The sequence below is a fragment of the Columba livia genome, chromosome 10, assembly GCF_036013475.1.
Source record: "Columba livia isolate bColLiv1 breed racing homer chromosome 10, bColLiv1.pat.W.v2, whole genome shotgun sequence".
Taxonomy (NCBI): Eukaryota; Metazoa; Chordata; class Aves; order Columbiformes; family Columbidae; genus Columba; species Columba livia.
The window spans coordinates 11,860,457-11,884,166 of NC_088611.1; the positions used below are offsets into that span (position 1 = coordinate 11,860,457).

The window sequence follows — 23,710 nt, forward strand, 5'->3', positions numbered from 1 at the left end:
CTTCTTGACAAGATAAAGGGCAGCAGCTGCTCATGTGTAACACTTCTCCCATTCTTCGACATATACTTGTTTGTCTATTTTTCTACTCTTGACTACGCAAGAGCTAGCTTTTGTCCCAGAAGTAGCTAAATTAATGTAAAATGGAGTTATTTTCCTCTTCCTCCTTACTTTTGAGAGTCTGCATTCTCACATAGTGCTATTCATGTTGTTGCTTGTCTTGTCTTTCCTTTTCTAAAAATTCTGTTGAAATTATAGTGGGAAAAGTGATGAAGCCCTACAGAGAACTGGCAAACAATTGGTGGAATCAAATACAGTTGCTGAAGCAGTTGCATATATGTGATAGTTTTCTTTTTGTATGTTTAGGTTAGTGCGTTTATAGATCTTGGAGTTTATCAATATCTCACTATAATTGGATTTTGAATCTCACGTTGACCATTTTCGCTACTGTATTGTTAAAGAAAATAAAAGTTTGTATTGCTCTGATAAAGAGCTGTGTTTCTAATGCTTTAAAAGCTGTAGTTTAGTGTACTTGAGCATCCTTTGTCCCTGATAAGCTTAACATGCAAACAGAAGAGGTGTTATGTCTAACCATGCTACTCTTTTGTGGTTATTACGTGAAGAACAAGTAGCGTTTCCTTTCCTCCTATGGAGAATAATGAAAGTGTGTCACTTGACATTTTGGTTTGTACTCAGTTCTTCAGTGCCATGTGACTGGTTTGCACACTAAAATCCAGGTACTAAAGTCCCAGTATTTTATCAGATGTACTTGTAGACCAGAATGCCCTTCTGCAGATCTGTCCTTCTACGAAAATGCTGAAATAAAAGTGAATCCTCCTCAAGGAACACACCATCCTCATCCAAAGCACAGCCCCCTGGAGTCCCTGCATGGAGAGGCAAGTGGTCCCAGCTTCTCTAAGAACTGGCTGTGTGCATCTGCTGTGCCCTGACCTGGTGTGTGACACCACTGTTGTGTTTCTTCTGGAAGTGGTGATGGTGGCACCTGTTGTCTCTCCATGAGGCACTGAGGTCCAGAAAAGGGTCGTGGACTTCCTGACCTTTTCCCATGTTTTCTTTAACAGTTTCCAGGAGAAGCATAACATCTTTTTCATGTTCATTACTCATTCAAGTCCCAGATTTCATGCAGCTTAATCAAGGCTGGTTGTAAGACTAAGATATTTTTGACCTTGTCCCTGTCCTGTCTCAAGCATATTCTTGACTAGATCCATTGTGAGTTGATTGGTTTATTTTCAGATGAAAAGTCTCTAAGAACTTACTGTAAGTCTGTTTTCTGACTAGAATAACTGCAGTATTTATACTTATTTCTACAAGTATTTCCAGATGACTGCAAAGCAGCTTCTTTGTAGTCAGGCTCCACTTACAGACTGTGAAACAATCTCTTGCTTGTATTGCCAGAGCTCAGAAGCTGGGCTTGGTGTGGAGGTGTCCCATGCCATGCAAGGGAAACAAGGAAAACAAGTATGACACTTAACTCCTCTACTGAAGTGTACTGAGCTTTTAGTGGGTGGTTTGGGCGGGGGGGGGAGGGCAGAGAGAGGGCAGGGGGACTGGCTTTTTTTGGCTTCTATCTTTGGTTAGAGAACAGAATGGCAACACTCAAGAGGCACCTGTCCTGAGTGTAACTTAACTGTTTTGATATGACTTGCTGATGTACTTCAGAGTTATAAAAGTTGCATAAGCTGCCTTATCCAAAGCTAAGCAGCTTAAGGGAGTTGCAAAGCTCCACCACCTCATGCTTCTTGCTGTTGAGCTATTGCAATATAGTCTTCTCTTCGTCTAGCATCTGAGCATCCTAATGTTACAAACATTGATACCTTGCATAGTTAACTGCTCATATCTTTGCGTAATCCTGAAAGAACAAAAAGTTCCCAGATCTTTCACATAGTTATGATTAAAAACCACAAAACCCAAAAAACCCCAAACAAACAATTCAGTAAAAATGTGTGAAACTGACAGAAAACAGTAGTAAGGTTTGGTGACATTAAACCTGGAGGTTCCTCCAGTCTGTTTTCATTCTGAGATGGACTCTCAAGCACTTAACGCAGAATACGCATGAGTTCTAAGGTCTGGGTTGTTTGAATCCACTTAATTCCTCATCAGGTATCCACTGCCTTTCTGGGAACCTTGGATGCTGTTGTAGAAATTTCCAGCTGTTCCCTGAGGCTTCTTACACCATAGTGCAAAAAGGATTACATTGTAGGCCTCAAACATATAAATTGCTAATAACATAAACATACTTTCCCTTTTGTGTCCAAGGATGCTCTCTTTCCAGCAGATAACAGTTTACAGTGACATTTTTAAGAGAACCAGGCATGGAATTTGTAGTTGATGCATACAGCATCATCCAGACGGGGAAAATAATGTTTTTTTCTCTGCAGGTATCTTGGCAGAATAAATAGAAGAAAATAATCTCCTTTATCCTTATGACCCTTTACAATACTGTGACAAAGGGGGTCTTCTTCCAGCCCTTGGTTCCCTGCAGGAGGGAGGAGAGAATCAGCATTTCCACTATATTGTCAGAAAAAATTGAAGTGCATCAGCCTGGGGAATAAGCTCTGCAGACAGTCTGCAACTCTAATTTAGATTTCCTCAAATTCTAAATTTATAAGGATCCACATTCTGCCTTTCTAAAAGACTCAGCAATTTTTCCGATGAGCCTAATTAATGTGATAGTGAACATATCATTCTTGGATGATGCCTATACTTATCCCTATACTTCCTGGGATCTGTATGTTAGCATTAAATAGTGATTTGAACTAGCTAAATGGCACATGTGAAAACCTGTTGGAGATACTAACAAGTATTGCAGCAGGGAAGCTGATTTTTTTTTTTAGTTTTATTTTTTATTTATTTGCACAAAAGTAATGTTAATGTTGAGGTGATGTAACACACATTTACACTTTACATATGTTAAATTTAACCCATAGTGGTAAAAGTCATAGTCATAGTGTGTCTTTTTCTTCTCTTTTTGCCCCTAACCAGGTCAGGTTTAGCTTTGGCAGCATAAATTACAATGAACTTTTACCCAGTCATTTTATAACCACCTTTTGCCATCGCTGACTATTGACATCTCAGAGTTACCCTGCAAAGTCACACCCCATATTTGGCTGGATGTTCTATGCAAACAGCCAGAAATTGCCTGGAGGATGGTGGGATGTGCCTGGTGGGGTCTGTGTCCCTACATCTGCTCAGTGGAGCCCGTTCCTCCCTCTGCCTCCAGCAGCATCAAGCTGTGTCCTGCAGTGCTGGCTCCAGCCCCTGTTTACTTTACAGATGCAGGCAACTATAATTCTGGGCATGCTTCTTATTTGTGTTATTTATCTGCTTTCTCTGTGAATCCCCTGAGTCCTGAGTGATGGATTATTCTGATAAATTCCATGAGTTTTCTCTGCATTGTGTATATCTAAAAAATATGTCCCTTCTTTGTTTCACTGGGATGTATTTTACATACCTTAGACCTTTCTAAGTAAAAGAAGCTGGTACTTCTAGAAACAAAATCCCATCAAGGTTTCATCATCAGTTGACAAAGTTCTATTATGATATTCTTCCTCTACACTATGACAAATATATGTAGATCTAATTAATATTGTAGGAATGTGAAGAAGTATTGAAAGCCCTCTTTAACATTAGGCTTTGAAAAATCCTGCTTCCTGGATTCACTGTGTATGGCCAGATGAATTTAATGGTCTTGTTAGTCTAAAAAGGCTCCAAAAGCCTTTGAAGAATTAAAAATACTTTTTATGACTTAGAAACATATACATTGTAATTACAGCTTCAGGTACTCTTGTTCAAGGCTTTCTGTAGATGAGTTTATGCTTTATGTTCTTGGTTTAATGACACCATTTAAAGCCAGGCATAATATGTTCTGCAAGGATCTGTTTCAGCATGCATTCCAATTTTCTCCTTCTCTGCCCTGTACAATGAAGGATGCCACAGTGTCCCAAATATTTTAGTAATTGCAGCATCTTTCATGCCATATGTCACAGATCTGATGATTTAAATTTCATATTCAACTTAGAATAACTTCTCCCTATAAGGAAGAGTAAGAAACCATCTGTGTGAGACACACATGTACCTGTTCTTCAGAGAGGATCTTTCCTTTTGATGAGGGTAACTCACAGAAAATGCAATGCAGAAGATCTCAGTTTCTGTAGGATCATTTGGAAGGTGCTAAGGGATGCTCCCCTTGGTCTTGGAGGATTAGGGAAAAGTATTAGGTAGGGCTGTCCAGGAGCCTTTGTGCCTTTGGCTATAGCACAGGAAAGTAAAAATTTAGTGACTGAAGTTATGCAGCAAGTCTCTGGTGCAGCTGTTCATAAATGATTTCTCTTGTCTTCTATCCTCTTCTTTCCTGGCTCAAAACACAGGTATGTTGTTAACTTATATAAACAGCTTCCACTCAGTGCTTTAAATAAAAGGTGGTAGCGAATCTTGCTAAAGGGAGTAAAGCAGCTTGGCTGCTTGTAGCCCACTGCAGAAAGGCTGAGGTTTCTGGTTCAGTGGGTTTATTGGTTCTTAAAGAATTATGAATTTAGTTTAAAGTCATTTCTGTAGAAGTGCTTTCTCACGGTCTGCAGTACACGATTAAGAAAGAGAGCAATGCCAGGTGCATTAAGACATGAAGTGAACCTTGGAGATCCAAAAGAAAAACAGCATCTTCTGGGGTCTGGGGCTTGTTGCTACTTTCCTGTAAGACACAGTGGAAGAGAATTTTTATTCTTTGAGAAGAAGGTAAAGTGATATTTGCGAAGTGGAGTTTTGTGGTTACCAAAACTTCAAGTGTAGGTTTTCTGAAGCTGTATTTCAAACTTGCTTTGGTGTGATGAATAATTTCAGAGCAATATTATTATGAGGAGTGAATGAAACTCCTGAGCCTCAAAAATGAAATTTGGGTTTGTTTCTGTATCTGCCTTCCTGGTGCAAACTCCATGTGCTCTCTCTGTATGTCTCTTCTGCAGGTTTGTTTTCCTGCTAGAGCATTTGGTATCAAGGTATTCTTAATACTTTAAAAGCCGATTAACCTCTCTCCCCATCTTGTTTTCCTTCCATGGTTTTTGAACCTCAGTCGAACAGAGATTTCTGAATTTGAATTTAGTTCCTAAGTCAAGAAATTGATTTTTCATTACTTAGATATTCTTAGGTTCACTGTCACCGAATGTTATCTTGGTGTAGTGCTCTGCTCCTTCCAGTTGTGTTTTGTTTTTTTTTTTTAAACCAAAGTTATCAAACTTATCCAGCAAACCAGTGTAGTCTTTATTGCATCTAACCTTGTACTGATATTTAAAGAGATCTTGGTAACTAATTTGAAAACTGTATTTCAACCTTCCTTTTTTTTGTTTGCCTGCAATTGAGGCTTCATTTTTTGGGAAGGATAGAAGGGGTGTTTCATGGGGTTTTTTGCTAGCAAGTCTATTACTTTCTTTACGGCTTTTTGTGGCCATAGATCAACTGTGGTTGCATGTTTTAATCTTGGGATAGACCTGAGTATTCGTGGAATCATTTTGGTTCTAAAAGACCCTCAAGATTGAGTCCAACCATTAGCCTAACTCAAGCACTAACCCATGTCCCTAAAAACCTTATGTATGTGTTCAACCCCTCCAGGGATGGTGATTCCACCACTGCCCTGGGCAGCCTGTTCCAATGCCTGACAACCCTTTCTGTGAAGGATTTTTTCCTAATATCCAATCTGAACCTCCCCTGGTGCAACAAGAGGCCATTTCCTCTTGTCCTATCACTTCTTACTTGGGAGAAGAAACTAACACCCTCCATGCTACAACCTCCTTTCAGATAGTTGTAGACAGCAATAAGGTCTCCCCTTGGTCTCCATTTCTCCAGGCTAAACAGATGCAGTTTTAAAAATTGCTCTTTTAGTATCAATGGAATAAAACTCAGTTGAAATTTAATCTCTAGTATTCCACTTTTTTTTCAAATTGCGGTCTTATGCTGAGACTTGGGAGATGTGAGTAACAGGGATACCCAAATATAACTACATATATATATATATATATATAACTATAATCTCTAAATTGTGCAAAACTGAGATTATCTGCTGTCATGTCACTGTTCATCATGTTTTCTCCTTCTTCCCCTTTACTATGCATCATAGAGGGCTGGGTATTGTCCTCTTCCAGTAGTGAGCTCACGAAGCAGGTGTGTACCTAAACTAATGTTGGAACTGATTTTGTAATATTGAAGGGGAGCTGGAGTGTGGGGGGTAAAACAGAAATAGTGAGGAGTGTAAAGAGGTGGAGAAGTGTTCTATCAAAATAAAAATAATAATTAAAAATCCTACACATATTCTGTTGTCTTAATACCAGCCATAAAATGGTTCAATTCTATTAAAAAGTGCACTGTTATGTGCAAGCTGATCAGCCGTGCTAATGAACTGAACATCTGTAATGGCTTTATCATGTTCTCCAATGAGTATTATTCTTTCTGCTAGTTCAGTTTACGTGTTTTGTTTTGTTTTTCCATTATCATCTTACTTTGGGGTTAATAAATATCTCTGATACTAGTTTGAAATTTGACTGAAATGCAATATTTAAGTTTTCAAGTGGTATCTCATAGTTTTTTTTAAAAAAAAAAAACCAACAACAACTTTGTAGAAAAATATTTGAGCATTTAATTTCTATTCATAAGAGGGAAAGTCTCTTGGGCTGAATAACTTTTAAAGTGAAACTTCGTAGACATCAATGCAGATTAAGCTGCCTTGGTCTCAAGAAGTAGAAGGCAAAAAAAAGTACTGAAATGGGTTCAGCAATAACCATTCAGCTGTGACTTTGAGCTTTTCTTTCCTTTCACACCAGTGCTCTCTGCTGCAGGGGATTATTTTCTTGCATGTGACTTCGAGTGAGATAATCACAGACAGGATAGATTAAGGGTACCTGTGGCCATATCTCCTGAAACTCAGTTCCTTTCTGAAATTGGTGAATTCATCTATCTCTTGCATTTCCAGGCTGTAGTTATTTCAAAAGAGTAAGAAGAGGCTGGTACAATTGTATATAAAACATACATTCACATTTTTTTACTTTTTTTTTTTTTCTTGTTTACTTATATATACTTGAAGCAGTTATACCATTTTGCCCTTTCGGTGTCTCACTCCATGGGAATTAATTTTTCTTTTGCAGTTACACAGACAATACATCTCCTTACCCATCTCATCGTCTGTCAGGCTATAAACAAGAGTTGTGGCAGGAGCACGTGGGGAAATGGGGCTGATCCTTCAGCTTGTGGGTGAGGTCTCAGCTGGGGACCACAATGGTGCTTTGCCCCAGGGCTGTTTTTGTCTGTGATCTTCAACCATGCAGGGCGGTTTATGAGAGTTACTCCCTGTGAGTAGCTCCCCTGATGTTGAGTGCTGTGCATGACCCAGCGTGATGCTGATCTTCTCCATCACTGGAGGCAGCTTGAAGGATGCATTGAGCTTAGGGAAAGATGCTCCAGAGAAGCCTCTTGCTGTTGGCTTCCCCACCCAAACTGCTCCATATCTTAGCATTGAGTTAAGTTTTCAATGGAATCTCTCCTATATGTGCAGAGTGATTTAAAGGCTGTTGTACTGGAAGGTGTGTTTTGACCTTAAAAACAAGGATTTACTGCTAGTACAACACCTCACCCTTGCCTACTGTGGCAAAAATTGTAGATGTCTAATAGCTAATAAAGAAACTACCAAGGATCCCCCTGTGTTCAAATGCAGGCTCTTTCCTCTGCTTATCTGGCCATGAGGCAGAAAACAAGCCTGTGGGGTCTGTTTCAGGTCAGCTATGGGACTTATGTGTTCTCTTTTCCTGTTGACTTAGGGGCTACCTGAACTCTAGTTTCTGGGACTTGAAGCCTAATTAATGGTAGAATGTTGGTTGTCCTTTACCATGATTTTATATAAATACTGCATTTCTATATGGGAGAAATATGAAGGAGAATGACACATTGTGCTTATAAAATTATATTTGAGCTAGATAGTATTACTGCAGGCAATAGGATTATTGCAAATTCAGCAGTCTTTACAATTTTGATGAAGGGGGAACTGCAGACAAATTGCTTTAGGTAACACTTGAAGCCAGGTCAGCAAACCCTAATCAGCGTTTGCAGGGCTCCCAGCCGGGTGAGGCGATGCCCTGCGGGAGGTGGATGTTAATGCCGGCTGGGACAAGGCAAGATCAACTTTGTTCTGGCCAAGGAATATCAAAGTGAAATTATGTATGCAGTAGAAAGTGATGAGTTATATTTGGGCAACCATGCAGGATAAAAGAAGCTTTTGAAATTATGATATGTAGGAGATGGAACCAAAGGTGTTTTTGAAAGGAATGCTGTATTACTTGTACCTCATCGGAGACCTCTCTCTATATGTTAATACAAAGGCTCCTTACATGGGAATGAGGAATGGCTAATAAAAGTAACCCTAACTGCCAAGGGTCAGTCTTATTTTCAGAGACTAAGTATTAGCTCATCAGCAACACCTCTTGCCGTGCTGATGGCCAGCAAGTACTCGGGCAGAGCTGGAGAGCTGGTGATGGAAATGCAGATATCACAGTCATCTGAGCTATGGAAACAGAAATCAGATAGTCAGGTCCCCTCTTTTCCCCCACTGCAGCTACACGAGGCGTGGTTCATCCGCCTTCATAGTTGATTTTTCCAACAGCTTTGATTTATTTATCATAATTGTAGAGCCTTATGTTATTTTGAAGTGACTTGTGACATCTTTTCAGCTGGGTTCAAAGAATTTCTGCCCTGTGGAAGTATAATAGCTGACTTGGAATGCCCGGTTAAAGGTGATGACCTATAATGTATATCAAAAGAATGTCTGAAATTGGTGAGGTACAGGGGGAAAGCCTCAAACATACAAATTATAGGAACAGGGGCCTGAAAATAGCAGAGGAAATACTTTACTTGTGACAGGTCACTCTTCTGGAAAACAAAAAAACCAAGGCTCTTTGAAGTTGGTCATTGGTTTGAATTATTGGTATTCCAAGAAAGAAAGAATTGATGGACAGAGCACAGGTCATGTCATCAAGGGTGCATTGCAATTTTAACATTACAGTACATTAATCATAGGGTTTTGAAATGCGAGAGGCTCTTGTGCTGATGCTGTGTAGCATGGGCTGGTTAGGTATTTAATAATCTACTGAAGTACGGAGGCATGTATCTATATAACAGTTAATAAATGGAGTTAAAGTAGCGGCAGAAGTTAGCTTTTGGCAATGACTGGGGAATGTGACTATATATATCTTTAAAATTTTAGTATTACTTTTAGGGAATTTCAAACTTTGCTAAATAGATGGAATTCCTGATTACTATAAGTAAAGAATTTTTACCAAGAAGTTTTGACCTGAAAGCTATGGTATGTTGTAAAAATGTCTTATGCTCCTGTGTGATTTGGAAGTACAATTTTGGCACTAAAAATAAGATTTTACTTGGAAACTGGAAGTGAGCTTGAGGGTAACTAGGGCACATGGTCTTTATGCAGATGAACACTGCAGCAAACCTGAAATTCTGCTGCTCAGGGCTCGAGGACCATCCCTCAGCAGCAAGGACAGAATGTGCTCTTGTGTCTGTATTGGGACCGTGCTCTTGTCATTTGAGACCAAATTTCTTGGCTGGTGCCTGTGCAGTTAATATTGTCATAGCAGGTGTTTTGTGTAATGGATGTCTTAATTCTGTTTCTTCTGTGAGTACAGGTCTTGTTTGTTTTTAATACTAGTGGCTTATATAAGTACAGCTTTTCAAAATATTATGGGAAGAAAACATCACATTTTTTTTATTTGTTACTGAAAAACTGATTAATTCCAAGCCATGACTAGCTGAACAGAAAAAACACAAACAGTACCGAGATCAGCTTTAAGGTCTTGAGAATGAACTTTTGTCCAAATCTGCTTTGTCTCATGAACTTTTGCATTTACCGATGCGTGGATGTTTCTTGAAGTAATGTAGAAAAGAGCAATATAATTCTTCTAATATCTCTATTTCAAATTTGCAAAATTAACCTACTCTATCAGAGTAACACCTTCACTGTACCAACACCAAAAAAAAGACCTAATTTAGTTTTTAGTGACAATAACTAAACATATAATTGAATTTCACTGTATAGAGAATGGGTCTTCTGTGCATTTTGGATCTGGAGTTAGTGTTGCTTAAAAGACTTAATAACTTAATAACTTTAAATTGTATCATATAATTGATTAAATTGAAAGAGTTAAAAGAGATTCTGAAACACATTCCCCTGTAAACCTAGGGAAAAATGTGAAGCTGGTTCTTTTGTGAAGTGTTCCCAGGGGCATCCGAAAATTGTTGGAGGTGGGCTGTCTCCACAGGTGGTGCAAAGGAAAGATGTCTGGCAAGGTTTAAAGAGGCTCTCATTGTTGATACACAGAGTTGTGGGAGGTGATCGTCTTGAAATAGAGTAGGATTCCTGAGGACTTTAAGATAAATGTCATTCCTTAATTATTTTATTTGTGCAACTTCGCTGCTTTTGTTGACATAAAATGACTCCCTGTGGTAAAAGGCTCAGCTGAGTTACGGCTTTGTTTAGTGGTTATAGCTCTTAAATGAAAGAACTGCAGATACAGAGTTCAGTAAACCTGTTGGTATATTCAGAGAGGATCTTAATGTTGTGACAAGTAAGAGGTATAAAGTATAGAGGCTTGGTGACACTGTTCATAGAAAGATCAGTATACAGGGAGACTGGGCATTCAGTTATTGCAAATGTTCTTTGCTCTGGTGGGAAAAGGAGGGACTAAACTAAGTACAGGGCTGGGGAAGATGCTCTGGTAAAGCAGAAGTACTTGTGTTGTCTGTGTACCGGAGAGATTTAGGTCAAGTGCAAGGGGTGGATGGGCAGGTGAAGCAGGGAACTGTGGCTGAAAGAGTCAATAAATGCAGGGAAACAAGAGAAGTTGTAATAAAACTCTCCACAGAACAGTTGCTAGTTCTATTTGAGGCTTTTGAAAATTAATTTTGTTTAAAATGGCACTTTTAACTAAGTCTCTGCTAATGACACACTGGAGATAACTTGAATTCTATTTAGTGCTTAATAGTGGTAAAGTTTCTCTAAAACTTTTTGCACTTACAGTCCGACTTGATCAGGATGATTTGTCTATTGTTGGTATCCCTGTAGGGATGGGGAGGCTGAGGAAGAGCCACAGGCAGCCTCCCAACTGCTGCCTGCAAAGGCTGCCTGCTAATGAGTGGTGCTGCCATGCAGCTGTGGAACAAAGATCTAATGAGACCCCAAAGGAGTCAGAGCAACCAGGATTTTCCTTGGAGCACCATTTTAAACTTTTCTTTGGAACAAGCCACAGCATTGCTTAGCAGGTTTTTTTAAGACTATTCTTTGTCGAGCTTCTTAGCTTTTAACCGGTCAGTTCTCATTTATTTATAGTCTTTCAGGTGTGTTAGATGTATTTGCATTTCTTTCAGAAGTATGCTGCCAGTACTGGCTCTCTAATATTCATTATTTCCTCCGTGTTTTGTTTTTTCAAAGCCTTTTCAATCTCTAACATTAAATTGCTCAGATACCTTAATCTCTAGATTTGCCTGTTGAATAATATCAGAGTGGAATTAACTATTTCCTTCCAAGTTACAGAAATCTGAGTTCTCATCTGAAGCTGACACCATGTCTGCATCAACGGAACAGATATAAGTTAATTTTTTTTTAGAAAAAAGCTCAACTCTAGCATTGTGTAAGTCTACCTGTATCTTGACACTTCCATGTACCTTTAGCACTTTTGACTTGGATTCGTCTCAACAGAGACAAATAACAGTGAACTGGGCTATCTTGGTATCAAAGCAAAGTCTGGAGCAAAGCATTAGAGAAAGACCAGCTTGATAAATTATGTGCAAATGTTATGCTTCTATAGTGATTTTACTGTATTTTGCCTTTTCAAAAGCCTGCAATTGTAGCATCTTTGAATTTTTTTTATTTTTAATTTTTTTTTTACTGAACATGTATAACTACACTCTTTTCCGAAGCTGGAATATTTTTGTCATGGCACTGGTTCCTGTCGCTCTTAGAATATTGACTATAAGAGGCAGAGGCTTGGTTCAGTGATGTGGAAGATAAGAGTCCGTCATGTAGGTTCCTCATTGAAACAAAGTATATTGGGTAGTTTTTCATAGCAAGTAATTTTATTTTGAGGGAAATGAGATACGGGCATTTTCAATTCCCACCCCCCCCAAATTAGAAATAGGCTTCTAAAGTTGTTGAGGCATATTCCATGCTAATCAGTGCATCTCTTTTTTTTGTAGAGATGACTTTATTATTAACTAGAGTGTTAATCTCATAATTCATCAAGGTGAGATTGTAATAATTCTTTCCCTTTGCAAAGATACGCTGACCTCTCATGTCAGTAAATCAGTTTATTTTGTGTTTTGTGGTTTGCGATCAATACAGAAAAATAAGTTCTAGGTCTCTGTAGCTCTCCTGAGTTCCAGGAATTTGTGATTAATTTAGACTCGGTGACATTACAAATTCCTCCAGCTCAAACTCGAAGTTTAACTTGAACTTGTCAGCCAGAGCTGACAAGTTCCATTTCTATATATAGTAATAAAAATTCCACCTTTGGGGAACTACTGCTTTTTACACTTGACTCTGGGTAGTAAAAATTAAGGTTGCTGAATAAAATTACTGACTCTTGAACCTTTCCCAAACACTCTTATTTCTTTCAGATGTTCTTGTCCATCACTTGCTATATGATCTGAAAGGGTATAGGTTTTAGAAAGCTAACTTTGAAGGAGGAAAAATCAAGTCCGGTTTTTTTATGCATGTGTGCTTTCATCCTACGAAATTTGTTTAGCTGGTGCTTTTTTTTTCCCCTCACCATCCAGTGGTTGTCTTCAGCAGATCTCTCAGAGGAACTCATGCAAATTTACTTATCTCTGAAAGCCAAGTAAATATATAATGAAAAAATGAAATCTATTATTTTTTCCCGACGCGTTCACACCACAGGTTTGCTTTCTTACTGTTTTGAGAAATCTGTCTTCTCCTGAAAGCAGAACACTATCTAATACTAGGAAGCTTTCTAATTTTAAAAATATATTTACTTCCTTTTACATATTTTGGGGTATTACTCTCTTTGTTTCTTTAACATCTTTTCCAACCACAGCAGGCGCTGCTTGGCTTTATTCTTTCTGGCCTTTACATAAAATCTGCTGAATTTCTGTGGAGGTTATTTAAGTTAATTTATTTCCAAAAGCACCAAAATGATATTGTGGATCTGCCCCTTTGCTTCTGCAAAAGGAAGGGGAGGTAAAGTTATTATTTGCTATTAGTATTACATTAGTCTCCGTTTGTAAGATGTGACATATTTGAAACATTACAATCAAATGGCAAGGAGCTGGGACTTTTTGTTGTGTGATCTTCCTGTCCTCTTTCTGAATGTGGATGATCTGAAAAATAGCCGGAATTACAGAGAAGACTTGAAGGTGACAGAGATGGTCAATGTTGTAATCTAATTTTGAATCCCTGCATTGGCACTGAATAGCTTTGATGCAGATTATTTTGACATGCTAGATAATGGGAACATGTGTATTATGAAAAGTAAAGGGAAGGCCATTGCTCAACAATGAACTGAGGGGGAATGTCAAGAATTTTATACTTTGGTATTAAATTGATGTGCATCTTCCTTTACAAAGAACTGACCTGTTATTGAGCATAAGGATACATTTATGTGGCTTAAAATTATAAATTCAAACACTACTAAGTGTCCTGTTTTAAAAATGAAATTTGGGGTATTTGGGAATAGATTCTAGAGTAACAAAATCTTATAGAACAGAGAGAAATGTAGTGTTTAAAGTAACTTAGGTCTCAGAAGGTTAGCTAGCTGGTAACCATCATTGTGTCTTTTAGATTAAAATTTATTAAAATGTAATGCAGGTAGAGGTTGGGATGCAGTTTTATGATTTTTATACCCACATATAAAACTTTTCAATATTTTTTAGCTTCTACCAAAGCACTATTTTTCTGGCCTGAAATGGATCTATCATGTGCTGCTTTGCCCAGAGCACTTAAAGAACAAAATGAAATTAATTTAGCTTTCCATAGTGTGTAGATTGTGGTGGGTTTTTTTTTTTCCCTTGTAAGACTGCAAGAAAGCTGACATGTAAGAGTGACCTACTTTAGTATTCCTACTCCACCTCCTCCCCTCTCCCCTTGCTGCCCTCCGGGCTGTCCTCACTGCTCAGGGCAAATGTTGCAGCGATTAAATCACTAGTTGCTATGGGTTGGGATGCTGATGCTTAGGCAGGTTACAGCACTGCAGCCCAAAACTGGGGTGTCCCAAAATGCTCCAGTGCCAGGCTGGTGTGGCACTGACACAGCCGTGGTCACCGATGGCTGTGGGAGCAGCTGGTCCTCGAGCAGTGTTTCTGTGTCCTCAGTGGGTGTCTGTCCTGCCTCTCGTCTCTGGCTGCACACAGACACACTGCTTAGGGAAGGGCTTTGCAGGTGCCCATTGGAAACATGGGGTGATGGGGAGAGGGACCAAACTCAAATTTTCAGTTTCAAGCACAAAGTATTTTTTTCATTTTCTGATTTTTGGGGCGGTTGTGGTTTTGGGGACTCTGTGTGTTGTGGTTTTTTGGTTTGGATTTGCTTTGTTTTGTGTTTTGTTTTGTTTGCTTGTTTTGAGTTTTTTGTGGTGTTTTTGTTTGTTTGTTTGTTTTAATAAAAAAGGTCTTGAACTGCAGATCTGATGCAAAACAAGTTTCTAACCTTCCTTCGTGTGATCTCCTCCGTCCTATCCTCCTACATGCATCTGACCTTTGTATTTTTTGGCTCTGGGAAGGGAAGAATGATAACGTTACCAAAACACTGTTGTGGGTTTTTTTTTAAACGCGAAAAATTACCAGAAATTATCATACGTACGACTCCTTTTGAAAACCAATGCTTTAGTTGCCTATGCTGTTCGTCAGGTCTTAGTCAATGAGCACTGGGTGTGTGGTTCCTCAGTCTGATCAAGAGAAGCTGCCTGGGGGTGAGATGTTCTCCCCTAGTTTTAGGTACCTGGGGATTGCTGTACCCCTGCAGTAAGCTTCCTTCTTGTACCAGCTTTGCTGGCAACAGATACCCGCTGAGCGATCAATACCTGTTACTTGATAGAAATGTTAGTGTTTGGTTTTGCTTGTTTTCTGCTTTAGAAAACACATGAAAAAAAAGCAATAACTCAGTACCTCTGCAAGGATGGAGGAGCAGATGCAGGAGCTGGTAGCACACTCTGTGTGAGCTGGGGTTGTGAGATGCAAAAAGATGCAGTTCTTGTGGCAAAGGACTATGTGATGTTTTTCTGGGGAGCTGAAATTCTACTGAGTCCCAGGGTGGGGATGTATCAGAGTGTGGGATTTCTTTTTGTAGGGTGCTTAGCTTGAAATTCAGATACCCGACTTACAGCAGGATTGGAAACATTCAACTGTAATGTAAAATACAGCTCACATGGAAAAATCAAGTTCAGACATCTCAGATTTGGGTCCTCAGAATTAATGGTTGCTTTCCTGACCTTAATCTTTCTGTGCATTGATCCGTCAACTAATCCCAGAAGGAGCCATTTGATCTGGTCTGTGTATTGCAGAACCTCAAATTTTGCCCAGCTACCCTTCCTCTGAAGAAGAAGGATGCTGTAGAAGTGACAGGCAAAATATAAAGTTGTCATACAACTTAGGAAAATTTACTGTGAAGTTTTTTAGGAAAAAATAGAAGTAAAATAAGAATGTCATACCCAGGCTAGTAGACCTTGGCAAACAATTTATCATCTAGCTAGTAATAAAAGTAGGAGTGGAAGCTTAGCAATTAGTTCATAGCATGTCATTACACCTGATGTACTGGAGTGTGATGTGCTCACTGGTGGTTTTTTTAGGTTGCTAGGTCTTCCTCTTCAGACTTCTACAGTGGTATTATGCATATTGAGTATAGATCTAGTATGGAAAACAACAACAAAAAGGAGCAGGTTAGATATGGATTTAATTAAATCAGTTATTGCACATGTTCAGGTTGTTGCTAGCGCAGTATATACAAGGCAAGTACAATGCAAGCTGTTATTGTAATAAATGCATTAAAGTACTGTACTTTGTGTATGATTGCACCTAAGGTACTCTCTCTTTCTTTAAAATTACGGTTTCTTACAAATAAATGAATGCTGGAGATTGGTGAGAAGTATGAACTACAAAATTCACTTACCGTCAGCTCTGCTTCTGCTGGGTTATATAGTTCCTAACACCTCATATACACAACTAAATGTGATATGTGTATGTACCTTCATCAGAGGGTATGTCAACTTCATATTTATTAAGAAGTACGTTAACAAGGAAACAAATTCTTAAGGAGCATCATGGGATTCAGTTTTATGTTTGTTCTTTTAACAGGTTAAACCTTGCCACCTGGAACACTAAACATACAGTTCGTCTGAGACTGAACCTGAATTACTTAATTTAGTTGACTGAAGATGCTGCTACTGTGGAAACAGCTGTTCCTGGTGTCATTTGTTGGCTGTTTTGGAGGTAAAAATGTACAATTGTAATCTCTAACTTCCAGTTTAGAGTTATGCAGAAATCTCCAGATTTGAACTGCACTTGAGGATAGAACCACGGAGACTTTGAAATGCAAATGTCATGTAGAGTCTAGAAACCAAGCATGCAATACATATTTTAAATAATACAAAATATTAACAGCAGATTAATTAAAATATTATTTTTTTCCTCCAAAGTTACTACATAAGACTATGCTTTCAGAGCATGCAGAAGATATTTGAATACATTTAGAATATTATTAGCAAAGCGTGCATGGTAGGTATGCTGATTTAATAGCTTCAATATGTATTTTTCTTTAACTGGAAGCTTAAATTCTTGCTGTAACTGGGGATGCTGCTGCTGCAGGTTTTGAGAAAACCTTGTTTACTTTAGAATGGGTTTATTCATGAGGAGTAGTGCTTTGTTATCACTGCATCGATTCTGCAGTTCAGAGGTTTGTGTTTCCTACTACACCAGACAATTCTCAGTGTTTGGAACTTGTGCTGCTTTTTAGGTCCTTTCTCTCCTACCACACTGGCTCTTCTGAGTAATTTTTCTACATGTGATTGAGGTCAGTGCACATAGCAGCAGCAGTCCCTTGCTTTACTCTGTGATTTCTTCATTCAGCATGCATTCTGCTTGAGCATCCCTTGTTAGGCCAAGGTTCACGTGAGGGGCAGAGGAGAGGCCCCTGTGCTGCCCTCACGGGTTGACTCTTGGGGACTTTGGTGTGTGTTGGCATCACCAGGGCTGCAAAAAGCTGACGTAGCTGAGAATTGCCTGTGTGCATCCTCTTCAGAATGGTCATCGCTACTTTGGGAAGGAGCATGCTTTAACGGAAGCATGTACAGCAAATGGTTTATAGCCTGGGTCTGTTGTGAATTGGTGTGTTTTCTTTGCAACAAGTCTAATGCAGGGATGGATGGAGAGAGACCTTGATGCTGTGGCTGGCCTGTACAGCATCTCATCCCCCTTCCTTCTGTTACTGGTGCTTATGTTCTGGCTGCCCTCAGGAGTAGTGAATTCCTGCACGAGGTGCACAAAAATGCAACTGTGAGTAAGGATTTACCTTTATATGGGGACTCAGAAAGGCAGGATTTGCTTTTGGCTTAGTCAAAAACTTTGAAGAAAGAGAAGCCATGTTATTAAACCAATCTGTAAAGTGAAAGGTGCTAATATTGCTTCTGTCAAATCCAGACGTTTTTATACAGAAAATTATTTTTCCTGCAGGACAACTTTACTGATTGCTTTCTGAAAGAGGTCTTGTGCATTTCTGACACTGAAACAATCATACAGGACTTGCACAGAATTATTGGTTAAAATAGAGTGGCTTTGCTTTTCTCCCCTTTAAATTGCTGGGAGCAAAGCTACCTTTGAATAATGCTTTTGAGTAGATACTGTCTTGCTGCTGGGTCTGTGCTTTCCCTGTGTCAGTCAGTCTGGCCCATCCTGCTGCCATGGTGTAAGCCATGTGGTGTGACTCCCTTTGAGCCTCTGAAAATCCCAAAATATCAAGGGAGGAGATGGCAGTGAGCTGTTTCCCTATAGGAGGATCAGAGTTAGTGCTTTGTGGTGTTCCTTGCTGCTGCTTTGGTACTTACTTCCAGCTCTTCTTTTAGTAGCAAACGTGTGCAGCCGCGGTGCTGTGCAAGGCAGGAGCGTGATGCTGTGAGCATCCTGTGCTAGGTAGAAACTGGAGCTGTCCCAGCCAGGGCTGGGCTGCATCTGGAAATACCTGAAGCTGAAAATATGCCTGTAGTCTTCAAATAACTTGAAGGATGTAAGTCCACTCTCTGCAATACCTACTGCACCTGCTATAGTTGGGGAATTACTTACAAGGCAAATTAGTGGCTGCTGCAAATTGGCAAAATTTGATGTTATAAATGTCAGCAAAACAACCTGGTGCTGCAGAATGTATGTATGTGCTTTTGAACCTCTCATATGTAACTTTGGATTTCTGATGACTGTTTGGTACAGTTTTTATTAAAAGGAGAAATATTTGATAATGAAAATATAGACTAAGTATTGATACTAAAAAAAACCTGTTTTGTAATCTGTTAAAAATAATTTATTCCTACAAGGTTTTGCATTTGATATAAGGTAAGGAAGATCAGGACTAACAGCTTTTATCTTGCTATAGCTTTTGGTGACATTTATACAATTTAATAGTTATTCTTTGAATCATAACAAATATGGGAGATACAACTATTATGAGAGGCAGACTAAAACATCCCAATACTTCATTTGTAGATAGCACACAGTAAAATGTGATTTTGAAAAACAACAATAATTTTGCCTGTATTGAAGTTGTATCTTTTTTAAATTGCGAAGCATGCAAATCTTCTCAATTGATGTGTTGTATTTAAATATGCCTTTTTTTAAAAAATGGAAAAAACCTTTGAGATAATATGTGAGGTAACATCCAGACCCAGGAGGGTAGGCACAGGGTTCTTCTGGTCTCACAGGCACTGCTGATATGAGTAGTAATATGGAGAAAGCTGTAAACATCACTGGTTAGAGACTTGCAAACAAATACTTGGACTTTGAGCTGCAACATTTGCAAAACTATTGGTGTGACACCCTCAAAGCTTCACTCAGATCCCTTTGTCCTCCATAGCAGTTTATGTGGAGAGATACATAACCCTTTTCTACATGGATGAAAGGTTTTTCACCCATCTGTTGAAGAACTTTTTAATCCTTTAATCTTCCTTATATTTTTATTTCATGTCATCTTGGTTCTTTTGAGTCATATTTAAAAGGAACTTAGATGAAAGCAAGTTTTGTTTTTGCTGCCTATGAAGAAAGATAGCCTTAAGGATTGCGGATGAATGGAAAGGTTTCTTATGTTAAACTATATAAACACCAGGTCTACCAAATGACTTACTGAAAAAATGTAGTAACAAGTGTGTGGTTCTAAGCAAATGTAGCTGCAGAAAGAGACACTATGAAAGGAATGATGTTAGCTGCAAATTCATCAGTTCACATCTCTAAGTTCAATATTTTCAATAGCAGAGTTGGCATTGACTATCATTGAGTCTGCTAATAGAGAAGTGTGTTATTCAGCCAATTACTCTGCTAGTAGAATACTTCATTTCCCATCGCCATTGCAGTAACAAAGATAACGTTGCTAATGTTTTGAAGTGCAAATGATTCTGGTTCTCTGTAACACTCTCCTCTTCCCATGTTCATCATGCCAGCCCTTTTCTGCATCTAGTTCAGTTCATCTCCCTTCAATTAGGGTATGTTCCAAATGTGAGTTCAGTAGCTGTGGGGAGTTGGTAGACTGAAGGACCAGCAAGAAGTCAAGCAAAAAGCTACTTTTCACATTGCCAAAAGCCAGATGGTTTGATGCAGCAACATTCCTTGGAAGCCTTCAGCACCTATAATTTTTATTTAGATATATATATATATATACATACATATATTTTTTAATATATATTTCCCTAAATTAATGTCTTTATGTTGCTGTCATTGAGATTTTTGCTTGGAGTTAGTCAGCACTTGCAGAGACAAGAATTTGAGCCAGATGTAGTTTGCTGAACAGCCTGAATTGAGCATTTCCGGCTGCCTAACCCATCTCACTCGAAACTCTGTGGAAGTTTTCAGTCCTTATATACAGTTCTGCTGTTTGGAGACTGGCATGTGTTTAATGCTGATGTTACCTCTTTGCTTCAACTGCTTGGTTTTTATTAATAGACCTTTGGAGTGGTGTGCATCTAAAACCCACTGGGGAATCCTCTAGCTGAGTTTATTTCAAGACAGATGTTAGTGAAAGCACACTGTAAATGTAAGACAAGTTGTTAAACAATTTTGAGACTATTACTTTTAACCTATCATTAAGATAGATCAGCAGGTATTCTGACTCTCTAGAAACAATTTTTCTTGTGCTTTGCTTATGAGCAAAAAGGCTGTTCTTTCAAGACCTGTCTGCAGTTCAGTGTTCTGCAATAATATTATAGCTACAGAAATGGAGATGCTGCTGATATTGGCTTATAAACCTTAACGTTCTTTGTCCTTACAGATAAAGTATTTCAAACTAGTTCCCTTATTGCAATGTCCTATATTGAATTGCTTTTTGTTTATCCTATGTGAATCTTCACAGTTCATCAAAGTGGGTATGTTCGAGTATCTAATGAAAAAAAAAATGAGACCTTTGGGTTTTTGTTTATTGATGTATACTTATATCTGTGTGATTTACAATCCTGTGGTCTTTTTTGTTCATTTATCTAAGGGAACTAAAAGATTATTATTTAGTGCTAATATATCTATATATACACACATATATACATGGAGTTTCAAAATGTCTACCTTGTTACCAAAGGAATTTCAAACCACATACTTTAGCATTATGTTTAAATTACTCTAAAGAACAACTTCAAAGATCAAAATGAATAAAATATGCAAACCAACACGAACAATTAAAGTGCGAAACTAAGTGATCATCTGTGGCAAAGTCTTGAATTGATTACAAGTGCGTTAAAACTTCTCCTGACTCTGGTATAGACTTCCCTGTCCAGTGTGTCCCAGCTGATTTCACTGACTCTTTTGGGGAACTGGATAGCGGTTCCTTCAGTTCTCAGGTGCTGCAGGCTGATGTGCTGCTGTTATGATGACTGGTGAATGTGCTGAACATCTCAGATAATTAAGGTAAAAACCTATCATGTGAAGCTGTGAACTGCTTCTCTGCAGTTTGCATGTCAGCTGGCTTTTCTCTACCACTCATGCCAATTTTGGCTTTGTTTTCCTGCCGCAGTTCATTGCACTGCTGGGCTGGGAGCAGGAGGCGGCTCCACGGGCAGCGCGGGCTCCATCAGCCCCAGCGGACACCTGTGCTCTGCATTTACTCACCCAGCCTTTGACAGCAGCCCCGGTGCGAGCCAGGGAATTAGTTTCTTTTGCTTTCTCATAGTTTTCTACTGTTTTCAGCTGTTTTATGCTACTAAAGCTGACTGCTCTGTTCTCCTTGGAAAGGTATCTTTTACAAGTTTCTCCTGAGAATAAAGAGGAAAAGCAACTTTTGAAGGGGAAAGAAAGCTGTGAAGAAAGAGAAGGTTCAAAGAAATGAAACAATGCGAACTGTGTGTGTAAATACATAATTTTTTTGTTCTTTGGGAGATGAAATGGCGCATTTCAAACAGTGTGTCCAGGGTGAGGCCTGTAGAATCCACTTGGACTTTGTTTGGTAAGCTTCTAACTCATTGCCACCACAAATAGGGTATCCTAACGCTGTCTTGACTGCACTTTTTTTGTTTTGCCCTATCCAGATAAATTGCCATTAAACTTATTTAACTCCAGCCACTACAAGCCTTTGCTAAAAAAAAACTAAATTAAAATCCTATTGTAACCTACAGAAACTATTTATGCTGAAATTTGCCAACAAATAGGTTTTCCTTCTAATTCCTTATTTAATAGTCCATTTGAGTTTAAAATTAGATTATGTCATATCTATTTCTCTATGTAAACTCAGAGTTTTAAATTGTTTTCATTTTCACTTTTTCATTTTTGTTTTCTCAGTTTAATATAGAAAAAAAATCTCTGTTAAACCCCCAGGCTCTGCAATGTCGTGTATCAGATCCACAGCTCTCCTCTTTATTAGTATTAAGAGACTTATGAAATTGGAAAGCATGATTTTTTTTCTTTAATTTTCTGAAGACCATGAAACCTTCTGTGTTCTTACTGATTTATTGTTGCTATTAAATCATGCCACAAGGAAAATGCTCTGTCTGGGGGGAAAGCTTGGCTCTCATGCCTGGAATACCAGTTTATGAGGTGGTGGGTGATTTTCTTGATTTGGTATGTGTAAAGGATCTCAGTCAGGTTCCTGTTCTGGCGTCCCACATTTTCCGTCCCATATTGATTTTGAGGAAGCAAAAAGAGCACCCTGCTGAAAACTGAGTGTAATATTATTGTGTTTGCCTTGGATCCCAAATACCAGCATTGTCTGAGATCATTGAGATGAATGAACAATATTCCTGTTCATGCTAGCATCCAGCATGATTGGAAAGAGGCTTGGATTTTTGTCAAATCATTACAAGCCAGGTGATCAGGAAAAACCAGTACTGGGTTTACAGATGCACTAGTACATATATTTTCATAGAATAGTTCAGGTTGTAAGGAACCTTCAAAGCTCATTCAGTGCCACCCCTGCCATGAGCAGGGACATCTTCACCAGCTCAGGTTGCTCAGAGCCCCATCCAGCCTGGCCTGGGATGTCTCCAGGGATGGGGCATCCACCAGCTCTCTGGGCAACCTGGACCAGTGTCTCACCACCCTTGTTGTAAGAAAGTTCTTCCTCATGTCCAGCCTGAATCTCCCCTCCTTTAGTTGAAATCCATTACCCCTTGTCCTGTTGCAACTGGCCCTGCTAAAAAGTCTGTTCCCATCTTCCTCATAGGCCTCGTTTAAATACTGAAAGGCTGCTCAGTCTGGGATTTGTTGTTGTTTTGGAGTGCTGCTGTAGGATCTGACCGCAGCAGGGAATGTGGCCTCAGTCCGTGCTATCTTGCATTTATATGTGCAGTTTGTTTTAAGAGCTCAGTCGCTCACCCAATAATTCTGGGTGTGTCTGTCGTCTTAGTACGTGCTTATGTAGTGAGATGCTGTTTCCTTGTGGCTAAACATCTTTTGAAGGCACACGAGTGCTGCCTTTTTTTTTTGTGTGTGTGGTTTCAACCAAGAGGTTTACCAAACATGAACATGTTGTTGATTTAATGTAGAGAGATGAAAAAATAACTCATGTTTCTGGTGAACACTTACATTGAAACTAATCGCACGTAGGAGTATATGTGCAGTCATAAATGTGTAATTCTTAGTGTAGGCTTCTTGGACCTTGGCAGAATGCCAACAATACCTTCCTGTGTGCAAAACAGATACAGCTCTTAAAATTTGCCATGATTTTGATTTAGTCTTTGGTGGGGAGTTTCTGTATGGGTGAGAATCCATTTGTAGTAAAAAAATAAACAGCTATCATCACTTACTACAATGACACTGCTCTTGTTAAAATTCAGTTTTCATTAAGAGGTATGCTGTTTGGACAGAACCAGTCTGTATCTTAATGCATAGTGGTTTTGCTTATTAATAGTAATATCCCTTTTGTACATTATACATGTATAGTCATAATATTAAAATGCATCTATGCCAACAGTGACTGTCAGAATTGTTTAGCGAGTATTGCTAACAAGTATCATACCTGGTAGAAAATTTT

At 38.9% G+C, this 23,710-nt stretch overlaps 1 protein-coding gene across 3 annotated transcripts in view; it reads left to right on the forward strand.

Annotated features, from left to right (window-relative positions):
- Window positions 1-23,710, forward strand: part of CNTN3 (contactin 3) — a 104,348-nt gene that overhangs the window by 12,055 nt on the left and 68,583 nt on the right. For all 3 annotated transcript variants that reach the window (XM_065075355.1, XM_021286925.2, XM_065075356.1), the window contains exon 2: window positions 16,363-16,497. In XM_065075355.1, the coding sequence (XP_064931427.1) occupies window positions 16,443-16,497 (55 nt within the window). In that variant the 5' untranslated portion in view covers window positions 16,363-16,442. The remainder of the gene's footprint in view (window positions 1-16,362; window positions 16,498-23,710) is intronic.